Source organism: Saccopteryx leptura, chromosome 1 (genome assembly GCF_036850995.1).
Source record: "Saccopteryx leptura isolate mSacLep1 chromosome 1, mSacLep1_pri_phased_curated, whole genome shotgun sequence".
NCBI classification, from domain to species: Eukaryota; Metazoa; Chordata; class Mammalia; order Chiroptera; family Emballonuridae; genus Saccopteryx; species Saccopteryx leptura.
The window spans coordinates 296,798,871-296,822,066 of NC_089503.1; the positions used below are offsets into that span (position 1 = coordinate 296,798,871).

At 41.5% G+C, this 23,196-nt stretch overlaps 1 protein-coding gene across 3 annotated transcripts in view; it reads right to left on the reverse strand.

Annotated features, from left to right (window-relative positions):
- The window catches only part of ANO4 (anoctamin 4), a 401,034-nt gene that overhangs the window by 153,465 nt on the left and 224,373 nt on the right, over positions 1 to 23,196 (reverse strand). For all 3 annotated transcript variants that reach the window (XM_066356852.1, XM_066356843.1, XM_066356858.1), the window contains 2 exons: positions 18,746 to 18,882; positions 14,554 to 14,712 (listed from right to left, as the gene is read on the reverse strand). In XM_066356852.1, coding sequence (XP_066212949.1) covers positions 14,554 to 14,712; positions 18,746 to 18,882 — 296 coding nt within the window. The remainder of the gene's footprint in view (positions 1 to 14,553; positions 14,713 to 18,745; positions 18,883 to 23,196) is intronic.

A 23,196-nucleotide genomic window follows, 5' to 3' on the forward strand; every position in this document is an offset into this window, starting at 1 on the left:
AATGTAAACTGGTACAGCCACTATGGAAGACAGTATGGCAGTTTCTCAAAATATTAAGAATAGAACTACTATATGATCCAGGAATTCCTCTGCTGGGTATCTACCAGAAAAACTTGAAAATGCTGGTACATAAAGACACATGCAGCCCCATGTTCATTGCAGCATTATTCACAGTGGCCAAGGCATGGAAACAACCAAAGTGTCCCTCGATGGAGAACTGGGTAAAGAAGAGGTGGTACGTACATACGATAGAATACTACTCAGCCATAAGAAATGACGTAGTGACATTTACAGCAACATGGATGGACCTTGAGAACATTCTGAAATAAGTAAATCAGAAAAAGCTAAGAACTATATGATTTCACGCATAGGTGGGATATAAAACTGATACTCACGGACACAGACAAAAGTGAAGTTGGTTACTAGAGGGAGGGAGAGAGGGAAGGGGAATAAAGAAGGACAAATAAATGGTGATGGAAAATGATTTGACTCTGAGTGATGGGTACACAATGCAATCAACAATTCAAATGCTTTCTCTCTAGATGTTTGCCTGAAACCTATGTATTCCTATTGACCAATGTCACCCCATTAAATTTAATTTCTAAATAAATTTTTTTAAAAATAAAGTAGTTTTAGAATGAAAAAAAAAAAGACTCAGGCCACTTCCTGGAACCTCTGGGGAGAGTCTGAAGTTGCCCCAGTGCTTTTAGAGACTCTATCTCTTCAGGCTATGCCCTAATCACGTTTCCTCCCAGACACTGGGCCTATGGGGCAGGCTGCATTAGCCAAATGTGCCCTGACACTAGCTTTCACCCCACATCTTCCAGAACCTTGCTACTCTCCAGCAAGAGGTGGCATCTATGTCCCTTCCCTTTGACCCTGCCTTTGCCACTGAAGTATGGCACCAGGATCGCTTCTGAGTCTAGGTCATAAACGTGCACTTCCACCTTGTTCTGTGGTAGTCCAGCCACCAGGTCACGAGGAAGCCTCAGAGGGGCCTGTGGAGAGGTGCACATGGAGGGGAACTCACAGCACATGGGCCTGGCTGAACTCTCGGCTGACAACCAGCCCCAACTTCACAGCTATGTGAAGCAGCCCTTTTGAAGGCAGGCCCGCCAGACCCCTAGAAGTGCCGCTCTAGCTGATGCCCCACGGAGCATAGACAAGCTGTTTCTGCTGAGCCCTGCCCAAGTACAGATTCGAGAGCAAAATTAATGACTGTCGTTTTAAGTCACAAGTTCTAGAGTTGTTATACAGTAACAGATAACTGAAATACTTTTTCACTTTTGAGTCTCCACTGCCTGCCAGTGTCTGGACTATAACAGACACTCAATATGTTAAGGTGACCAATCGTCCTCCTTTAGGGAGGACAGTCCTTCTTTTGTAAGTTTCATCTTCCCTCAAAAAGTGTCCTCCTACATGACCTCCTTTTTGAAATTGAAAGACTAATCTGTAAATGTCCGTATTTGATCGATGCACAGTCGATCCATTGCGTGTGATGTGACATATTTATATCTAAATGACTTTTTTATAACTATTATTAAAAATTAGTAGGCATGTAAGCATAATTACAATATAAAATATTACAAATGTTTTTATTATGCACTTATATTATAGTGTAGTATTGTTGCAATGAATAAAATGTTTCTTTTACTTACCATATTTTTTTCTTCAATTTATTTTTGTCCTCCTTTTCATTGTAAAAAAAGTTGGTTACCTTAAATATGTACACACATGAAAACTGGAGCCGGAAGTGATGGAGGAAAACTTCCTCATTTATTTTCCTTGTAGGAAAGAGGTTTACAGCTTGTGTTTCTTTTGTTTTTTTCTTTTTTTCTCCACACCACAAAATACAGTGTATCTCTCTTTGTGAATTTGTGCCGACCACTGTCAACCCTCAAAGGTCTGGTCTTATTGAATTCAGGTCTCCCTTGAACAAAGAGAACTGTCACATTCACATCAGAACAAAGATGTGGGCATTGGGGAAGCACTGTGGCTGACTGTGGGTAATTTGCTAAGACATGCCCATGTGAAACACCAGAGAAAACTACTCCCACCCTCACCTTGAGGTGCCAGTTAAGATTCATGACTTAAACTGTGAAACCATTTGGGTAAGAGAGAGGGGGCTGACACAGCTTAAGTGAAGGGACAGGTAGCCAGTTAAATCTGTTCAGAGGAGGGCTGGTAGCAGCCCTCTCCTGTTTGTCGTCATCTTGGCATCTCTGCTTCCTCCTTCTGAAGTCTCTGCCCTTATTGCCAAGAATGAGCAGGACTACAATTCCCAGAATCCCTTTCCCTGTGGAAAGATAAGGGGTACTCAAGCGAAACTGGATGGTGGAAAAGAAGAGGCTATTTCTCTTTCAAGGTAGGCTGTTAGAGATAGTTGTGTAAGTTCTTTGTGGCAGTTAGAGACAGCTTCAGCTAAGTTTTTGAGAAGCATCTATCTGTGCCACACTCAGACATTCTTGAAGTCCCTCGTGGCTTCCAGGCCAGCTTCGGGGACCCACTTCTGTGTTGCTTCCTGCCTTTTCAGCAGTGGAGTGTGGAGTAAGCCTTTGTATTAAACACATCATGTTTGGAAGACACCAAGTAGCTTGACAGAGGGTCCAAGCAGTCACAGCACTAGGGAAGACTTTAAGAAGAAACTTTTGTCCACAGGGAGACAAAAGTGAGAAAACCACATAACAAGTAGTTTCCAAAGCGGTGGAAGCTAAACTGATAAATTGCAAAGGACAAGTCAGGGAGTGGGTTGCACGCAGGTCAGTTCTCCTCAAAGGTGCCAACGCTGCACTTGATTTGTCCCTGCTGTGTGCCCCCTGGGAGAGGTCATTTAGATGCAAACACCAGTTTCCCTGCCCCCTCCCCCAGCCACATCCTGCCCGTTTCCCTCCTCCAGTGGTGCACCCGCCCCCATCCAGTCACTGTTTTACTTATTCTTCTCATCTTCATCCCAGCCCTCAACTGCGAAAACAAACGTAATTAGGATTGCAAATTCCAAAATCTCTCTGTACTCAGTTGCCCATTATTTCAGGGGCTTTCCTGAACCCCTGCAATGAAACAGTGACTCTCTCCCAGCATGTTTGTGTCTTTTCTCCACAATACTCATCACACCTGACATATTCATTTGTTTATTGAATGCCTTTCTTCCCTCAATAATAGCAGACACTCATTAGATAGTTAACGAATAAATGAAAAATGACTTCATCTAAAATGGAATCATCAGGTACCATCAGCTGCTCTTAAAATATGAGCAAGGCACAACAGGAAGTGAGTTAAGCCTTGATCCCTCCCTCAAGAAACAAAGCTGCATCATCATTTTTGCAGCTAAAGTATATAAGGCTGGGTTGATAAAATCCAGTTTACCATTCATCTTTGTCACATTTTCCATCTGTAAGGATTACAAGCAGGAGAGCATGAATTTACATTTGTCTGGACTGCTTCGAAGCTTTGAAATCTCTCTATCTCGTTAATAAATCATTAGTGACATACACCGAGTAGACACTCTGAGTTATTGTTAGCAATTTAACATAATATGTAGTAAAAACAACAGGAACAAAATGCCGTAAAGAAAGGACTTCAGTTTCTTTCATGGCTGCAACAATGCAATGCCTACAGTGCGTACGTAATAAATGATGACAATGCAGAATGTGTTTTATATCAGGTGAGTTCAGTCCAGACCACTAAGAAGCTCTTCCAGATTAATTGTTTTGGCCTGTGGAATGGTAATAATACTTCATAAAATCACTTCAGTTCTTCAGCTGTGCCTTGTCTTGTGGTTATATTTTTCTTTTAATGTTGTGTTGTCTTGAGTGAAGGAATATGCATGAGTCATATGAAATATGAATTACTTTAGAATAATCTTTTGAGTAAATCAGCCCTAGATAACTTTGTACCGGTCATCTTGACCTGGCAAAAGAAATGTTATGATTAAACTTTGTCTTCCTGAACATGCTAAAGCAGTTGAGGCAATAATAATTAGACTCTCAGATAGTTAAGTGGTCTCAGAACTTAAGAGTGAAAATAAAGGGAATTGGGAGAGGAAGACAGAAAAAGAGATGGGGAGAGAAACCCGCAGAAAAACTAAGACAGACAGAAGAAAAGGGTGCCACCCCATCCCCCCAATTTGATGAAGCTGCCTTAAGAAGATGCGCCAGTGAGAAAAAGGCTGTGATTCTGATGGACTGCTGGAGGGTGATGGTAGGTGAACCAAACAGGACCGAGTCCTACCCAACAGACCCCTTCGGCTTTCCTTAGACCAGCGGTTCTCAACCTGTGGGTCGCGACCCCGGCGGGGTCGCCTAAAGCCATCGGAAAATACATAATGCATATCATGTAGCAAAATTACAGTTATGAAGTAGCCACCAAAATTATTTTTTGGTTTGGGGTCACCGCAACATGAGGAACTGTATTGCGGGGTCACAGCATTAGAAAGGTTGAGAACCACTGTCCTAGACACAGGCCAGGCACCATCAGTCTAAGAAGTGACAAGGTTGAATGCCTGAGATCAGGAGAGAGGATGAGCGGTGGCTGAAGCCTCTTTCTTCTTTATCAATACCAACAACAACACTTATTGAGCACCTATTGTGTGCCAGACTCTTCTAAGTATATTACAATGTATTAATTGATTTTATCTTCACAATAGTCCCAGTAATTAAGACTATCTATTTAATAAATGAAGAAACTGAGGCACAGAGAGGTTAAAAGCCTACTTATTTACTTGGATGGTGATAAGATAGTAAGTGGATCTAAATCCCAATTGCCTGTCTTGAAAGGTCAATCTTCACTTACCCTGTTCTTCCCCTCAAATACGTCAGTCTTTCCTTTGATCAAGAGTCTAATGTTAAGAGTGCTTCAATCAGTTAGTTGGTCCACATGAATGAAAGGATGGAATAAGTGCTTTTAACTCCTCAAGCTACCTCATGGACACTGCAACAAACTACGCAATGTCAGGTCATAGGGTCTCACTCAGTGGTTCTCAACCAGGCATGACTTTACCCTCCCTTCTCCCGGGAACATATGACAATGCTTGGAGACATTTTTTTTTTTTTTGGTATTTTTCTGAAGTTGGAAATGGGGAGGCAGTCAGACAGACTCCCGCATGTGCCCGACTGGGATCCACCCAGCATGCCCACCAGAGGGTGATCCTCTGTTGCAACCAGAGCCATTCTAGCACCTGAGGCAGAGGCCATGGAGCCATCCTCAGCGCCCAGGCCAACCTTGCTCTAATGGAGCCTTGGCTGCGGGAGGGGAAGAGAGAGACAGAGAGGAATGAGAGGGGAGGGGTGGAGAAGCAGATGGGCGCTTCTCCTGTGTGCCCTGGCCGGGAATCGAACCCGGGACTCCTGCACACCAGGCCGACGCTCTACCACTGAGGCAACCAGCAAGGGCCGCTTGGAGACATTTTTGAGTGTCATAACTTGGCTAAGTGCTACTGGGATCTAGTGGGTAGAAGTCAGGAATAGCTCCTAACACCCTGTAGTACATGGGACAAGTCACAGAATAGACTAATAATCGAGCCCAAAATATCAATAGTGCTGAGGTTGAGAAAGCCTGGAACTGAATTAATTAGTGTTCTTGAAACATAGCATGCAAACTAGCTATTCACAGCCTTTTGTAGCAAAATCAAAATTTTATAAACTCAGCACAGGGTTAAGTCTTCAGAGTATAAAAACCAACAACAGTATGACACAGTTTCTGCCCTCAGAGTGATTATACCAGCCACATGGACTCTTTACCTTTAAAATATGGTATCTTAAACTTAGAGTGAAAGTGGATACATAGAGCAGGATAAATGCCTGTGTGTACTTGCTCTCTCTTCCTTCACTCCCATCACGGACCATGAATTCCCTGCCTGCTGGGATCCCCAGGCGGGCCGTGGGAAACCACAGGTCAGCAGCATCTCTATTGCCAGCTCTATCAGTGGCAGTGAATGCTGGTGGTGCCCAGCCTGGAAGCTGTGCTGCAGCGATTGCTGGAGAATCACCCTTCACCTGAACAAGGAGATCCGCCCCCTCTCACGGCTATGTCCTCAGCCAGTGACTCAGGATGTACTGCACCCTCTGTGCCAGAGCTTCCCTGCTGGATCAGAGAACACACTCCTGGTTTAGCTTCTCTCCCCTGCCCTCTTCTCTTTCCCTCTCTCCTTTTCCCAGAGAGCACTGCACCAAACAACTTTAACAAGAATCCTCACCTCAGGCTCCACTTCTGCTTGGGAAGTTCCACTCAAGACATCACTTGAACAGAAAGGTCACTGTAAGCGTGCGTCAACAGGGGTAACTCTTGAAGGACAGTGCTGTGGTCTGAATGTTTGTGTCCCCCCAAATTCATATGTTGAAACCCTAACCCCCCAAGGTGATGGTTTGAGGAGGTGGGGTCTTTGGGAGGTGACTGGGTCATGAGGTTGGTATCCCCATGAATGGGATTAGTGCTCCTACGAAGGAGGGTCCAGAGAGCTCGCCCACCCTTTCCACCAGGTGAGGACACAGAAGTGCTGCCTATGAACCAGAAAGTGGGTCCTCAGCAGGCACTGACTCTGTGGGTGACTTGACCTTGGACTCCTCACTCTCCAGAATTGTCAGAAATAAACTTCCAATGCTTGCAAGCCACTCGATCTAGGTATTCTGTTATCGCAGCCCAAACAGACTAAGGCAGTTTCTCAAGGAATGTCCGGAGCTTTGATGTTCAGAAGAAAATCTGCTTTCTTTATTCTTTGCTTATGATTATCCTTCATTTTCCTTTCTCTTCACCACAACCCAAGACCCTCAGTACCACATACATGGACCTATAGGAAAGTGGAGATAACTAAGTGGGGTAAGGTCTAAAGTGTCTCTTTTGAAACCAGAAAGCACTAACAGACAGTCATTTGGATAGTTCAGTTTGTCCCGACACCTATTTATTTTAAACACTCATTATCATAGTTTTGATAGCGAAGGAAGGGAGGAGTCCCTGGTTTTCTCCCCTAATGTTTTCAAAGCTCTGGATCCTGAAAGAGCATCTCCAGCAACAGGCTGGATGTGGTTGCAGAACATAAACTATTGAAAACAGAAAAGGTAGCATGGGCAGCGGGCCTGTGATGGCAGAGATTAACCTGGGTTAGGTGAACACTTTTTAAATGGGGGCGTCTTTGTGAAGTTTTTCCTGTGAATAGAGTAAGAGCAAGACTAGAATGGGCAATTAAATAGTTTTTTAGCTCTGGGTTGACCTGTAATTTCATTCCTGATGAATCCAGACCAAATCCTCTGAAAGAAAACAAATGTCTGAACCTTGACAATGCTAAATGTGTTAGCTAATGTGCTCTGAGTTTTTCCAAGAACATTAAAGATAATCATCAATCTCCTTCATGAATAGACATTGGCAATAGGTGGGCAGTTGATGTTGCTATTCCTAATGGGTACATTTTAAGGGATTTTTAAGCTGTAAAATTTTTTTTCTAAAAAGTTTGCCTGAAAAACTATTTTTAAAGTAAAAGTGTTAATGTACTGTATTCATCTGTTAGGATAACTGTAATGATGATAATAATAAAAAATTATGAAATGCTTATAATATGACAGGTACAGAGATAAGCACTGAATATGAATTATCTCATTTAATTATCATAATAACCCATGTAATATATCTCATTATTAGCCTCATTCTGCAGATGAACTAGCTTTCCCAAGAGCACACAGCTTTTAATGCTGGAAACAAATGAACACACAGAATGTCGGATCCCACTGTATTAGTTACTTATTGCTGCATAATGGAGTACCACAAATTCAGAGGCTTAAAACAACACATTAAGGACCTCACAGTTTCCATAAATCAGGAATCCAGGCACAAGGTAAGGGGTCGTCTGCTCAGGATGTCACCAGGCTGCAACATGGGTCCTGGTCAGACCTGTAGTATCATCAGAAGGCTCGACCGTGGAAAGACCAGCTTCCAAGATCCCTCAGTTGTTGGCAGAATTCATTTCCCTGTGGTTATCAGAGTGAGGTCCCATTTTCGTTCTGGCTGCCATTTGGGGGCAACTCTTGGACTCTAGAGGCCACCCCACTTTTCATTGTACGTGGCTCCTTTTGAAGAGCTTACTTCCTCAAAGCCAGCAAAGAAGAGTCTCTTTAATGCCATAACATAGTCACTGAAGTGACACCCCACTACACTTGCCATATTCTATTGGTTAAAAGCATGTCATAGATCCCATCTGCTCTCAAGGGGAGGGAATTACACAAAGTTGTAAACACCATATGGCAGGCATCACAGACTTCAGGGTCTGTCACCACAACCACGAGCCAGGTAAGATTGCAATCATGCTTGGGCCCTGCAATTTTTGTCAGATTTGTACACCATCCACAATATTTCGATTTCTTTAAATTGACTCACCTTTTAAATAATTATTTATTTTACAGAGAACGTTTATATCGCAGTCATAACTGGAAAACCAATATTACTTGCCATAAAGAGACAGGAATACAAAGGTAAATAAAAAGGTAAGGTAAAATAAGAAAGAAAAAGTTATACTGCACAATGTATTCACCTACATGGGCTCATTCAATCCTCATATAGTTCATGGTAAATATACTGTTCATAAAAATTAGGTGATATTTCAAAATAGATACGAAGCAATAAAAAAAGAACCATTTTTTAAATAAATAAGAACATCAGAAAAGCAAAACAATAAGTCAAAGAAAGTTGTTCAATTATGCAAATGAGATGCAAAACCAATTTTTACTTCATTGGTGAAAATGTACTATACAAAAGGCTGAAAGTACTGGAGTATCTGCCTGTTCCCTGATCCCCTAATTTTTGTGAGCAGTGTAGTATTGTCCTCAGTATTAAAAATATGTAAACCAAGATCCAGAAAAGTTTAACAAACTGCTTAAGGCCTCTTAGGTTGCATGTGATTGTACCAAGAGTCAAATTCATGGCTACCGGCAAGCAAAGTGCACAAGAGCACCTACTATTATGCCGTCCAATTTTCCTGGTTCCTTTTCCTTCTCCTTTTCCTAACTCCGCCTGCCTTCTCAGCCTGTCTTCCAGCCTCTTCAACCCTGAGGTTCATCTTTAGATACCAGAAATCAAGGTGATACGAGGTAAAGAGTAAGTGTGCTCAGGTTTCAATCCTGGTTTTATTTCTGGCCTTTGTCACCTGGGGCAAGTTACAGCTTAGCCTCAATTGTCTCATCTACAAAATGGGGATAATAATAATTAGTGATTCAATAAATGCAAGAGTGAATATTTTAATAATATTGTTTTGTTATCATCTCAAAGAAATCTGTCCAAGATAGCCAACCTTGAGTGCTGTGTGTGTGTTTACTGTGGATATACTTCCCAATCCTTCTGAGAGATGAGTGAAAACAGAAACTGCTTCAATGGGTTGCAGTATTTTCTGCATGTCTGTCTTTAAAGCTCACTATATCTCCCTTGGGGGCAATGTCCTTGAGTAGGACTGAGATGATGTGGCCTAATGCCCAAAGGGAGGGGCTGGCCTTAGCTAGGAGCAGGATCAAGATATGCTGAGCAGCAGAGGGAAGGCTACACTGTGGGCACAGATGCAGGCAGGTGGGTCCATGCAATGGGAGAAACTTATTCTTTCCTTATTGCTTCAAGGACATTGCTCCAGTTTTCTTCTCTTTGCTCTTCTACATCAGTTTTGCCTCTCAGATAAATGATTTCTCTTAGCATGAAAACATGCCATTATCTTGCCCATCTTAAATAGAAAGAACTCTTTCTTAACCTAACTTCTTATTCCAGTTATCACCCCATTTCTCTCTTTTCCTTTATAGTGAACCTCCTTGGAAGAACCCTTATATTTTCTGTCTCCATGCTTTCTCATCCTATTCTTTCTTAACACACTTTAACCATGTTTTTACTTCTTCTTCTCCATGAAAATTTCTCTTGCCCAGCTCACCATAACCCTCCACATTGCTAAATTCAATGGCTAGCTTTCCAGTCTTGATCTTACTCACTCCATCAGTAGCATCTGAAACAATAGACCACTCTCTCCTTCCTGAAACACTTCCTCCAGGCACCACACCCTCCAGGTTTCCTTTTAGTTCCTTGCCACTGACTCCTCCATCCTCGGAATTCATAACACTGGTGGGCCCCACAGCTTAGCATAGGGAGCTCTTTTCCATTTGTAGCTGTTCCTTTGGTGATCTCATCCAGCCCAGATCTCCTCATGTCTTCCAGACTCTTCTATCCTACTCAACATCTCTGCCACTGTGACATCTCAAGCTTAACATGTCTACAAGGCGACCCACTCCTCTCTGTATCTCTGTAAATGGCAACTTTTCCCTTTCTTTCAACTCTTTACATGAACAGCATATGACACACGAATAGCCTATGACTTCTCTCTCACAAAACTCATTCAACCAAATTTGTCTGCAATTCCCAGAAGCTCTACTTTCTGCTCTTCTCAACTTCTCCTCTGCTGACGCTTCACCAAGCCACCATCACCTCTTTTCTGGATCCTTGCAAAAAACATCTCAACCGATATCCCCACTTCTGCTCTGGCCCCCACTACTCTTCCTCCAGTCTAATACCACCAGGCAACCAAAGTGACTCTAATAAAACAGAAACCAGATCTTGTCATGCCTCTGTTCATAACTGTCCAAGGGTTTCCCATATCATTCAGAGGAAACTAAAGTTTCCTAGGGACAACTAAAGCCTGATGTCATCTGGCTTCCATTGCCCCTCTGATATGGTTTCTTACTATCCCACCTTTCTCAGTCAACTTCTATTGATTAGCCCTCTCACTGGTCCATGAAAAGTCCAGGCATGCTCCTGCCTCAGGGCCTTTGCACTTGCTCTTCTCTTTCCCTGTAAGACAGGCTCACCTTTGCCTACTTTTATAAAATTATAAGCCCTTCTCAACACCTCTTGCTTTAATTTTTTTTAACAATTATTATATATATAAATTATTATTACCACCAGGCAACCAAAGTACTCTAATAAAACAGAAACCAGATCTTGTCATGCCTCTGTTCATAACTGTCCAATTTATATATATAAAAATATATATAAATTATTGATATTTTATATATATTTAGTTCTTTATTTTGCATATAAATTCCAACAGGGCAGAAGTTTTTGTCTGTTTTATTCATTGCTGAGTTCTTAGTGCTTAAAGCAGTGTCTGGCATAAGAATGAGTGTGAAATAAAAATTTGTTGAATGAATTAACTACCAGCAACATAGTATGGTGTGTCTAATTATAGTTATTTTGTAATGACTGTCATGATATGGGTTTTCTCCTGTGTTCTGCATGATTCCAAAGAGGAAGAATCATCTCGATTAATATAACTGCTATTCACACATTCACCATAATTCAAAAGTTGTCCATGGTTTAACTACTTATACAAAGAAAAAGACAAATTTGTATTAATGATAATGATTCCAAAATAGGTTTAAAAATGTTAATGATGGGCATGAAATTAAAAATGAAAAATATCTAAAGCAGAAAATGTCAATTAATATATATGTGTGTCCCTTTAGGAAGGGGATCTCTTTAAATTGACAGACACTAAGAAGCAAATCATTTGAAAATAACAATTTATAAACTTCACTGTTCTTTTGCTTTCTCTGGGCTCATATGAGTTACAGAATATTAAAGACCCAAATATTCCATACCTGCTGACTAATCAGGCTGGGGCACAGGTTTTAAGAAAGATTAAATTTGACTCTGTTCTTACTTTTATCATGAAATAAAGGCTCTCCTACTTGTGCTTTTTGACATTTAATGTTAAAAGAGATAAGGATTCTCTTGCTGTCAAACTGTTCAACTACAGAGCATCTCTTTGCCCATTGGAAGCATCAACCTCTATATCCGTATAACATGTTTTACATAATTTCTGGACATCGTGATACACCGCTAACTAGGCATTTACAACATATACTTAGTGTTAATCATTTCAGATGTGTAGGGATTCATAATAAGCTTCCTGAGTTTTCTTTTTGCTTTTCCACTTGAATTAAGTTCTTTGTTTTAGGTATAAAAGGTTGAAGTAACTTCCGGGAGCTGAAATAATCATTAAAATTGTGTCTCAGTTGCAGCTGTTTATAAAACACTTGAATTAAATAAGAGTGCTTCTGATGGTTTCTAAATCTAATAATGCCATATAGATGCAGATTTATTGTTCAACAAAGGCACATTGTTTTGATTATTTGTGACAGAGAGAAATTAATTTCTCTATAATTTCCATCTGCTTCCTAAACCGGCAAATGTCCTTCTTGCTGAGCTGGCTGAGGCCACGAGGATTCACAGCAGGAAAAGACGGGAACTGGCCAGTGGAAAAGGCTACTTAGGAAAAAGGTTCCTAGCTGCTGCTAGCGGATAAAAGATGGTGGGATAAAGGAGAATAGAGAAGCTGTCACTCAGAAAATAACCCTTGGATGAAAGGGGGGAAGAGATACTTAGAATGCTTTTGTAACATTTTGCCATATGATGACACCACCCTTTCCCCAAGTGCTGTTATTTTTTCCTAGTATACACTAAAGTAAATGCCAAGCTATTAACATTTCTAAGACTTATAACCAAACAAAATTATCTTATATACAACCAAAATCATGAAAGCAACACATCAGCACACCAGTGTCAGCACAACTATACAGAAAAGAGCAGAATAATCCCTCTCAGATACCTGCTCTAATTCTGATAGATGAACACTGCAATCTAGATATTTTAGGAGACATCTAAGGGATTTTTCATCTCTTTAGTAATGCGTATTATTTTTAAAAGTATTAGGCTTTTTTACTTTTAACTAATAAGTCATGAAATGACATTGTAAAGACCTACGTAGAAGAAACCTCAAGAATGGAGAAAATAGTCATGGAACTTAAAATAAAAATCTTTTATTAATTGAATATGCAAAGCTACCATATAGTTTGGGAATCAAAATTTTGAGTCAGTATAAATCAGAGAAAGGTCTGACACTATTTAGAATCATGTGGCAATTCAGAGCTTTTGCTTCTTTATGTAAAAATCCTGAAATTTAGCAGTAAGATAAAAAGATGAAGGGGTGAGTTTTAAGGTTAAAAAAATTAATACACAGTGTCGGCCCTGTGTATAGAAGTCCCAGGTTCGATTCCTGGTTAGGGCACACAGGAAAAGCACCCATCAGCTTCTCCACCCCTCCCTCTCTCCTTCCTCTCTGTCTCTCTCTTCCCCTCCCGCAGCCAAGGCTCCACTGGAGCAAAGTTGGCCCAGGTGCTGAAGATGGCTCCATGGCCTCTGCCTCAGGCGCTAGAGTGGCTCCGGCTGCAACTGAGCGACACCCCAGATGGGCAGAGCATCGCCCCCTAGTGGGAATGCCGGTAGATCCCGGTCGGGTGCATGCAGGAGACTCTCTGACTGCCTTCCGGCTTCTCACTTCAGAAAAATACAAAAATAAAAAATAAAAAAAAATTACTACACTATCAATGTTAAGAAAAGAGAGTATATATAGAGATGCCTCAATAAAAATGTAAAGAACACGATTTAGCAAAGATATGTTCGATGGCTGAAGGAGAAGTTTTGTCTGGTTCCACTTTCCTAAGAATGAGACCCCTAATGCCACAGTCACCTCACTGCACTGTTTTTCTAATTCTCTTTTTTGGAAATATTCTAGAAAGATAGGGCTTGATTTATAAATCTTCAAGAGTTGACACCAGTCTACCAGATCTGGAAAAATCCCATTTATCTGAAGAATCCCAAGATCAGCAGGCAGCCTGCCATACAAGGAAAATGCTGTATGTCTGATTTCAAAGATCTATCTCCTCAGCCTTGAGGAGCATAATCAGAAACAAAAAATCTTAACTGCCAATATGTTCTTCAAATTGACTGTGAAAAGCTCCAGAACCTTTGAACAATACTTGGGGAAAATCTGAGTTACATAACCCACCTACCGGCACTGAGATCCATGCATGCACACAGTGTTTCTGGGAACATAGCAATCTCGTTGTGGATTAGTGACAGAGGTTTGGCTGGACCTCCTGTACCTTCCTTACTAAATTGTTCCTTGAAATTCCCCATACAGAGAGGATGAGGGAAAAGGGGGAGAGAGAACACTGGTAAGGTAACCCTCGAGTCTGGGAACACGATAAAGACAGCCTGAATGTCTTTCTGAAAACTGGAATTATTTTCTGATTTCCATACTTTGGGGCCAAATTGGCCAGACTCTTCTAGTGTGTGAGGGTGTCCAAGCTGATTGTTTCCAGAAATGTAATAACAGCCTCCAGTGGGGGGTGATTGTGTTTCATCCAAAGTTTTCCTTAATCTGTGACACCAGACTGCTCCACTCGCAGAGACGGAGAAGCAGCAGATGAAAGACGCAGGTAAATTATGACACCTTGAAACAATCGATTGTATTGGAATAACATATTTTGATTTTCATGAAATCATTTGGTATTAAAATGCTCTCAAGGCAAACGGCGCTGTGAAAGACTAACTGCTGGAACACTTTGCAAACACTGCAGAGTGGCAAGCTCACACCAAGTAAAGCATTCAGTTAACATAATGACTAAGTGCTAAGTTTTCAAATTACCTTTTGAGATGAACAGATGTATATTTCCATTTTTCTCCTCCAAACAAACTACTTACCTCTTTCTCCATTTGTAACCCTTCTGCTCTAATATTTCTTTCAAATACTTCTCTCTTTTCAGTCTGGGGGTTGGATTTTCTGTACACAAGGATGTAGTCAATCCGACACTTCCCGTCTCTGAAGTGAAGTCCGTTGGATTTCTTTTTCTCCCGCACTGTCTGCACACAAAGAGAAAGGGACCGACCAGCTCAAGTCACTCATAAACCTGACCGATGGGTAAGTACTGTTAAAAAACAATGAAAACAAAATGTGTTCTCGTGTTTTATCAAAATTACATTTTTTTAAATGAAAAATGCAAACAAAGAGAAATACAGTAACAACTGGGAAAAGCATTGAGTCAACTGGGCAAAACTTAGGACACCTAAAAATACCAAGAATATGTATGTGGGCAAGGATATGTAGCACCTGAGAAAGCTCATGTTCTACAAGTGAGAGTGCAAGTTGATGTACTTACTCTGGGAAACACGGGCATTATCTTACAAAATTGAACATGTGCATAACACACAATCTTAGAGAAATTTTGATAAAGCAATGAGAAGACATGTATCTGAATATTCATAGCAGGATTGTTCATGAGCGTAGACAATAGAAAATTAAAATTGATTCAAATGTCCATGAACATGTAAATAGATAAATAACTCATAGAATATTCACACAGTGGTGCCTGACTGGTGGTGGTGAAGAGAATAGAGTGTCGACCTGGAATGCTGAGGACCCAGGTTCAAAACCCTGAGGTTGCCAGCTTGAACACAGGTTCATCTGGCTTGAACGCAGGCTTGCCAGGTTGAGTGTGGAGTTGCCAGCTAGAGCATGGACTCATCAACATGATCCCATGGTTGCTGGCTTGAGCCCAAAGGTCACTGGCTCGAACCCAGGGTCACTAGTTTAAGCAAGGGGTCACTGGCTCAGCTTAAGGCCCTACGTCAAGGCATGTATGAGAAGCAATCAATGAATAACTAAAGTGACACAATTACAAGTTTATGCTCTCATCTCCCTTCTTGTCTGTCTCTCTCTCTCTCTCACACTAGAAAAAATAAAATAAAGAAGAAGAAGGAACCCTGGCTGGTTGGCTCAGTGGTAGAGCATTGGTCCGGTGTGTGGAAGGCCCAGCTTGATTCCTGGCCAGGGCACACAGGAGAAGCGCCCATCTGCTTCTCCACCCCTCCCCCTCCCCTTTCTCTCTATCTCTCTCTTCCCCTCCCACAGCCAAGGCTCCATTGGAGCAAAGCTGACCCCGGCGCTGGGGATGGCTCCATGGCCTCTGCCTCAGGTGCTAGAATGGCTGCGGTTGCAGGGAAGCAATGCCCCAGATAGGCAGAGCATCGCCCCCTGGTGGGCATCTTGGGTGGATCCCAGTCAGGCGCATGCGAGAGTCTGTCTGTCTGTCCCCCCCACCCCACTTCTCACTTGGAAAAAATTAAAAAAAAATTTTTTAAAAGAAGAAGAAGGATATTCATACAGTGGAGTATTTATACAGCACAGAACATGAATGAACTGTAGTTGCATCTAACAATAAGCATAAATCTTAAAAACAACATTGACAGAAAAAAAACCAAGTCACAGAAGACTTCATACTGTGTGAACCACTTTTAAAAAGCACTGAATAAAATAAATCTAAAAATAAGTTGTTAGGCTACATGTGTATGTGGTAAAACTATTGTTAGAGCAAGAGAATAATAAAAACAAACATCAGGAAGTAGCACCTCTGGCTGGGTGAGGGCTGGGATTGCCAGCGGCTTTGCTGGCTGAGGGATGGGATTGCCAGCGGCTTCGCTGCTTTCAGTGATATTCTAGTTCAGTGTTTCTTGAACTTTTTTGCCCACAAGAAGGAAAACCTTTTACTTTGTGATATTTGTACATATATGTACATAAACACAAAATACCTAAGACAAAAGTTTTAAAAAATAATACCTATTCTTTCTACTTGCATGCACACTCATATTAATTTTCCAATGCCTTAAAAAAACCACTAAAGTTAGTCACCTACAATTATCAGGGGTCTCAAACTCAACTCAGCATGTGGGCCGCAGAGCAAGATCACAGCTGTTCGGCGGGCCGCGCTAGGTCTACAAAAGGCAACTGTTACGCAACACTTTTCTCACTGCAGTTGAAAACAAAAAAAAATCAGTACAAAATTGTTCAGCAGGCCGCATGCGGCCCGCGGGCCGCGCGTTTGAGACCCCTGAATTAGATTGTCACCATAGTTTGAAAAGTACCATTCTAATTTACAAGTTGGATGGTTGTTCAAGGTGTTCATTTTATTATTATGTTTTATGACTTACATATAAGTTACAAATATTATTTGTAATTTATTTGCAGTGTTTACATCTATAAAACTCAGAGAAAAAAAATAGCAGGTGACATTTTTGTCCAGGGTGCGTGGGCTTGTTGTAGTCACAAACAACGCTGGAAGAGACCATCAATTATGGCTGTCCAGAGTGGAGCCAGGTTTCTCAGGCTGCTAGATTAAAAAAAAAATGTCTATAAACTAGCAAGTAGAAATGGGGGAGCTACCTTTACTTTAGGGCACAGCACACATCAATTTCCAAATAATAGGCTGAAGAAGGAAAACACGCCAGACTACGAAGGCTATGCCGGAATCCGTGTTCTTGCACACAAGTGCTATGCGTACAACCTCATCTGAAAGGAACGTCTCAACCAAGAGGGATAAAAGGAACCATTATCATAGACATTTACAATTGATGACCAATTCTCACTGAGTATTTTTTTGGCTTTTGCCTAAAGAGGTACTCAGAAAAGTCTTCCCAAGCAAATACTTTCTTAATTATTTGCCAAGCAAGGGAATGATCAGATAGATTTAGCACATCAGCAACCTGCCTGCAAGAACTGGGCTGCGGCCAAGGGATCGGGGAGAGGGCTGGCAAAGCCCTACCCTTCCTGAGACTGTTTCCTCATCCAAATGAAGGGGATCAGAACAGTTGCTTTTTGAGGTCCCTTTGAAGATCCCTCCTTTTGTCCACATCATGGCAGTCAAAGCATCTGCATGAGAATGGTGATGACAGAATGAGTTTTGTCTTTGAAAGTAAAATACATGGATAGCAGGAGTGCTGCTATCCATGTATTTTACTTTGTAGAGGGAGGTCTGGGAGACTTGGTAGAAGGAAACAGTTTTCCCTGTTCTCCTTTCAATGGCTAACTGGCTCTGGAAGAACAAAAATATTAGGACTATGCAGTAAATAGATGACTCTTCCGTGTTCCTATTACCAACCTCCAGTGCATATACAAACCCCACTGACATAACCTGAACAACAGGGAATGCTCCTGTCAAAACATTTCTTTTTTCCAAAACGCTATATAAACAGATAGGTCCATGTATAATTGCAATGCATTTCCAGATTACAGAGGCACATGGCAACTGAGAGGGGCAACACAGTCTACTGAGGGCTGATCCCCTTCGTGTCCCTGGTCCAGGTGCCGGGGGATTTACACAAGGAAGTCCATTCTTGTAGAGCTTACATTTTGCTAGTTAGTGACACCCAGTATATCAGTTTTCTTAAAAGAATGGGTGGTTTTAAGAATCTTCCCTTGTATAGACAAGTTGCCTTTAGGTATAAGATGGGAAGTGTCTGACCCACCAACAGCTTGTTTTGAGCCTAGGTAGGTTTACGTCTGTTGAAATGTATCAGACCCATGGAAGATGCCAAAGAATGTAAGACCTGCCCCTTACCAGAGGGAAAGCGGACAGAGGGAAAGGGGAGGAGAGGATGGGATCAGAGAAGGGAAAGAAATTGGTAAAATTATAGATATATAACACAGTGTTATAGAGAGAAGAAAACCAAATCCTGGAGGAAAGGGGGGAGGGTGTGGGGGGGAGGGGGCAAGGTGGATGTTGAGGGGAACAAGGGGGTGGGGGGATGTATTCAGTGGGACACTTGAATCTATGTAAACCCAATAAATTAAAATCAATAAAAAAAGCAAACCTATTAAAAACCTATTTAGAATTAACCATGGGTAATAATAATATGAATAAATATTATTTTTATTTTACATATTCATACTTTTTAAATTAAAAACAATTGTGCTCTCTGAAAGAAAGAAAAAGACCTGCTCCTTGTTTTCCAGGAGCATACAGTTCAGTGAGATGATAACATTAAACGGCCCTGGGAATATGTGGGACAGGTTCTCATGTGCATCAAGAATTGTGCTCGTGAAGGAGCCACACACTCTTACCTCTCCCCCTGCTTCCAATCTGCTCGCATCATCTGAAGTGCTGGTCAGGTTCCCAGGGTGAAGGAGAGAATCGTCATCTTTGCAAGGACTGTTGACAGCTTCTAATTCATCAAAAAGAATATTGACATCCTTGGCCACTAGAACCAAAGTAAATATATTACAGCTGGAGTGAAGAATCCAGGAGCTTAGAAGCAACAATAAAAGAGAAGACCTCTCTCTTTGACTTCATTTTTTTTTTCATTGTTTCAGTAATACCCTGAGTGACAGGTGTTTATTTCCTAAGAGAAAAGGCTGTCAAAGGTAAAACAAGTTGCCTAAACAGTATCTTTCATTAGGTGAAATTAAAGAAAACGTGAAGGAAAGTCAAGCACCTTCATAATGTAAACATAACTTGCCTTCCATGATAAGAGAAGGTGTTATGTTTAGCTTTCCTTCACTTCATTAAGGTACTTTAGCATAAGCTACTGCTATCTAAGGCTTCTAAGAACTCATTCGTATGCTGGAGATGACCTATACTTAATTTTTTTTCTTCATTTAAGTGCCATGCAACTTGCTAAGTCAACCCATAAATGTGCCACTTGCATAGTTCAGTAAGAACTATGATTTTTCTTCCTCCTTTGTTACTTCTTTAAGGCCTGATGCTGTAATAAAACATGCAGTTAGAATTTCTGCCTCTCTTCTTCCTCTAATCGTGGATTGAAATCATGAAGTGAGCCATTCAGAAGCTTTCCCAAAAGATTGTTGATGCTAACATGTCAATACACAAAGCATTGTATACCAGAGTTCCAAACAGAATACCGTGCTCAGATGCAGAGCCTTGCAGCACACGAGAAACAAAGTCTAGCGTTAGTGCATGAGACAATACAGTGACAGGGATCAGTTCCTTCTTCACCAACTCGAATTATAACAATACTGCAGTTCACTTTTTACTCTGATGTTTTAAATATGGTGAAGGATTTTTAACCTGTCAGAAGCCACTGCACAGAATAATTTGTAGGATATTGAGTTCTATATACACAAGCATACAAAAGACCATTCACTCTTTCATTCAAAAAACTGTTATCGACTCAGGGACACTATGTGATGGCTGTACCTTGTTAAATAAAAGTGATACACTTCCTTGCCCTTGTAGTAATTAGGAAGAAAAAACAAATAATCAAAGAAATGTGGAGTGTTATAAAGAAAAGAACAGAGTTTGGCTAAAGAGAGAATAAAGATGATATATTTAGATAGGGTGACCAGAAAGCTGTATTCAAGTATCCAAGTGATTTTAGGCAACTCATTTAAGTTCAAGTTTTTCATCTATAAAATAAAGTGAGTATGGAAATAAAATGAACATTTATTATTTACTGTGACAAACTGAATCATGGCCCCCAAAAGTGACCTACTTCCTGGAATGTGAGAATATGTGACTTTATATAGCAGAAGGGACTGTAAGTAGATGTGATTAAGTCAAGACTCTTAAAATGGAAGGTTATCCAGGATCATGTGGGTGGGCCAAAGCGAACACAGGGAGGCAGCAGGGTCAGACCAGAGAGGGACTGGCAGAGGCTGTGCTGCTGGCTTTGTCAGGAGAGGACAGGGCCTCGAGTCAGGGATGCGGGTGGCCCCTAGGAGACAGACCAGGCAAGAAAGCAGGTCCTTCTCAAGAACCTCCAGAAGGCACACAGCCTTGCTGCTTTAAAAAAAAAAAATTTTTTTTTGTATTTTTTTTTTTTTTTTTTTGTATTTTTCTGAAGCTAGAAACCGGGAGAGACAGTCAGACAGACTCCTGCATGCGCCCGACTGGGATCCACCTGGCACGCCCACCAGGGGGCAATGCTCTGCCCACCAGGGGGCAATGCTCTGCCCCTCCGGGGGGGTCGCTCTGCCGCAACCAGAGCCACTCTAGCGCCTGGGGCAGAGGCCAAGGAGCCATCCCCAGCGCCCGGGCCATCTTTGCTCCAATGGAGCCTTGGCTGCAGGAGGGGAAGAGAGAGATAGAGAGGAAGGAGAGGGGGAGGGGTGGAGAAGCAAATGGGCGCTTCTCCTGTGTGCCCTGGCCGGGAATCGAACCCGGGACTTCTACACGCCAGGCTGACGCTCTACCACTGAGCCAACCGGCCAGGGCCTAAAAAATTTTTTTTAATGTTTATTTTATTGATTTTAGAAAGAGGAAGGGAAAGAACAAATGAGAGAGAGAGAGAGACAGGAACATCTACCTGTATGTGTCCTGACTGGGGACCGAACCGGCAGCCTCTGTGGTCCAGGATAGTGCTAACCAACCAAGCTATCTAGCCAGGGCACTTTATTATAAATTAATAAAAAGAGTTTGTTTATTGATTGATTTTAGAGAGGCAAGGAGAGGAAGGAAGAGAGAGGGAAAGAGAGAAGGAGAGAGGGAAAGGGAGAGAAGCATTCATTTGTTGTTCCACTTAGTTGGCATTTGCTGGCTTCCTCCCGTATGTGTCCCACTGGGGATTTGGAACTCCCACCTCGGTGTTTCGGGATGGCATTCTCACCAACTGAGCTAACCGGCCTGGGGCCAGTTTGTGTTGCTTTAAGTCACTAAGTTTGGATTTGTTGCAGCAGCAGAAGGAAACTAATACACTTACTACAGGTTTTTAGACCCTGAGGCTAAAAAAATTAAAAACACATTATGGTGTTTTTACAGAGAAAAAACACCATGGTCTTTTTATACAATGAAGGTTTAAGCACACCTCTTCTGTGCCAGGTAATCAAGGACAGGTACTAAGTGCTGTATATTGGGTGTTGTGGCAGGTGTCAAGATGAAAGACCACTTCCCTGACTACCTTATGTAAAGAAAACACCCCCTCACCCAGTTACTGTCCATCTCATTGCTCATTTTCTTCACAGCACTTTTCACAACCTGTAATTATACTGTTTATTCGTTTGTGTACTTATGTACTAGATATTTATCCTATTAGAATATAGGTTCCATAAGGGCAGGGACTTGGTCTGTCTTGGCTGGTGTGCAGAGGTCCTGGAATGCCCTCAGCACTAGTTTTTGAAAAAGAGAATGCTGACCTCAGAGTAGCCACTGTCTAATGATGTCTGATATTGGACTTTCCTCCAACATTCTATTGCTATACATTTCTATATATACATTTCTCCTAACACAATTCTTATTCACAAACCAGGAGCTCCATAGTTTCAAGACGATACTGATTAAATTCTCAAATAGACATTCGTTAGATTTGAACAAGAGGATGAAATATTATTTTACCAAAGTCAGAAGACCTATGTACTATGCCCAACTCCATCACTTAGCCGTGAAAATTTGTGCTTCTGTTTTCCCCTTGGTGAGACAGTATACGGAAAACTTCTCTCTTGGAGTGGCAGAGAGGGTTACATATTAGCAGGTGGCTGACACATAGCAGATCCACAAAAAATGTTGGTTTGTCTATTTTAGACCCTAGACCTTAGCGTTTTAGCCTTATCAATACAAGAAGGCAGAGTAGACCTGGCTGGATAACTCCGTTGGTTAGAGTTTCATCCCAATATGCAAAGGTTGCTGGTTTGATTCCTGGTCAGGGCATATAGAGAAACAGATTAATGTTTCAGTCTCTGTCTGTCTTTCTCTTTCTCCTTCCTTTCTCTCTAAAATAAATAAATAAAAATAAAAATTTTTAAAAAGAAGGCAAAGGAGAAATATAGTCCATAGTATTGTATTAACTATGCACAGGGACAGATGATTACTAGACATAGTGAGGTGATCACAGTGTAAGGTATATAAATGATGAGTCATTATACTGTATACCTGAAACTACAACAATACTATATAACAACTATACTTAAATAAAATAATAAATAAAATCTAAAAAAATATAGAACGGTTGTTCAGAGGGATAGATTGGGATGTGGGAGAAAGGGAGAAGCTCAAGAGGACACTGCAAGCTATGTCCCAGTGGTTGGCTCAGACTGGGGGAACTGTGTGTCCATGCATCCATCCTTGAGAACTCTCTTTGCTTTTTCCAAGGATAGACGATTACCAGGTCATCTTCTGCTGGTATCACTTACTGGTGATACCACAATCACTTCAATAAAGCTCTCTACATCTGTGGTTCTCAACTGGACCAAACTGTCACCCTGGAGACATCGGTACTGTCTAGATACGTCTTGATCATCATGGGCAGTGCTAGTAGTATCCCAGTGGGTAGGCTCAGAGGCCTGCGGTGCTGCTAAACATCCTACAATGCACAGAGTAGCCCTTACAGCAAAGAGTGATCCAGCCCAAAATGTCAACAGTGCTAAGACTGAGACATTCCGCCCTATATTACAGCCCCAACGACTCGATTCAAGAGGGGCCAGTTAACTTGGGAAAGGGGGAAGAAGCTTTATTGCTAACCAGCAGAAACACTTCAGAAAGTCATCATGGAGCTGATGCCACCTGAGTGCTCAAGAGACATCGGGATGTCATAGCAATCTGATTATCCGAGAACAAGGGGTAT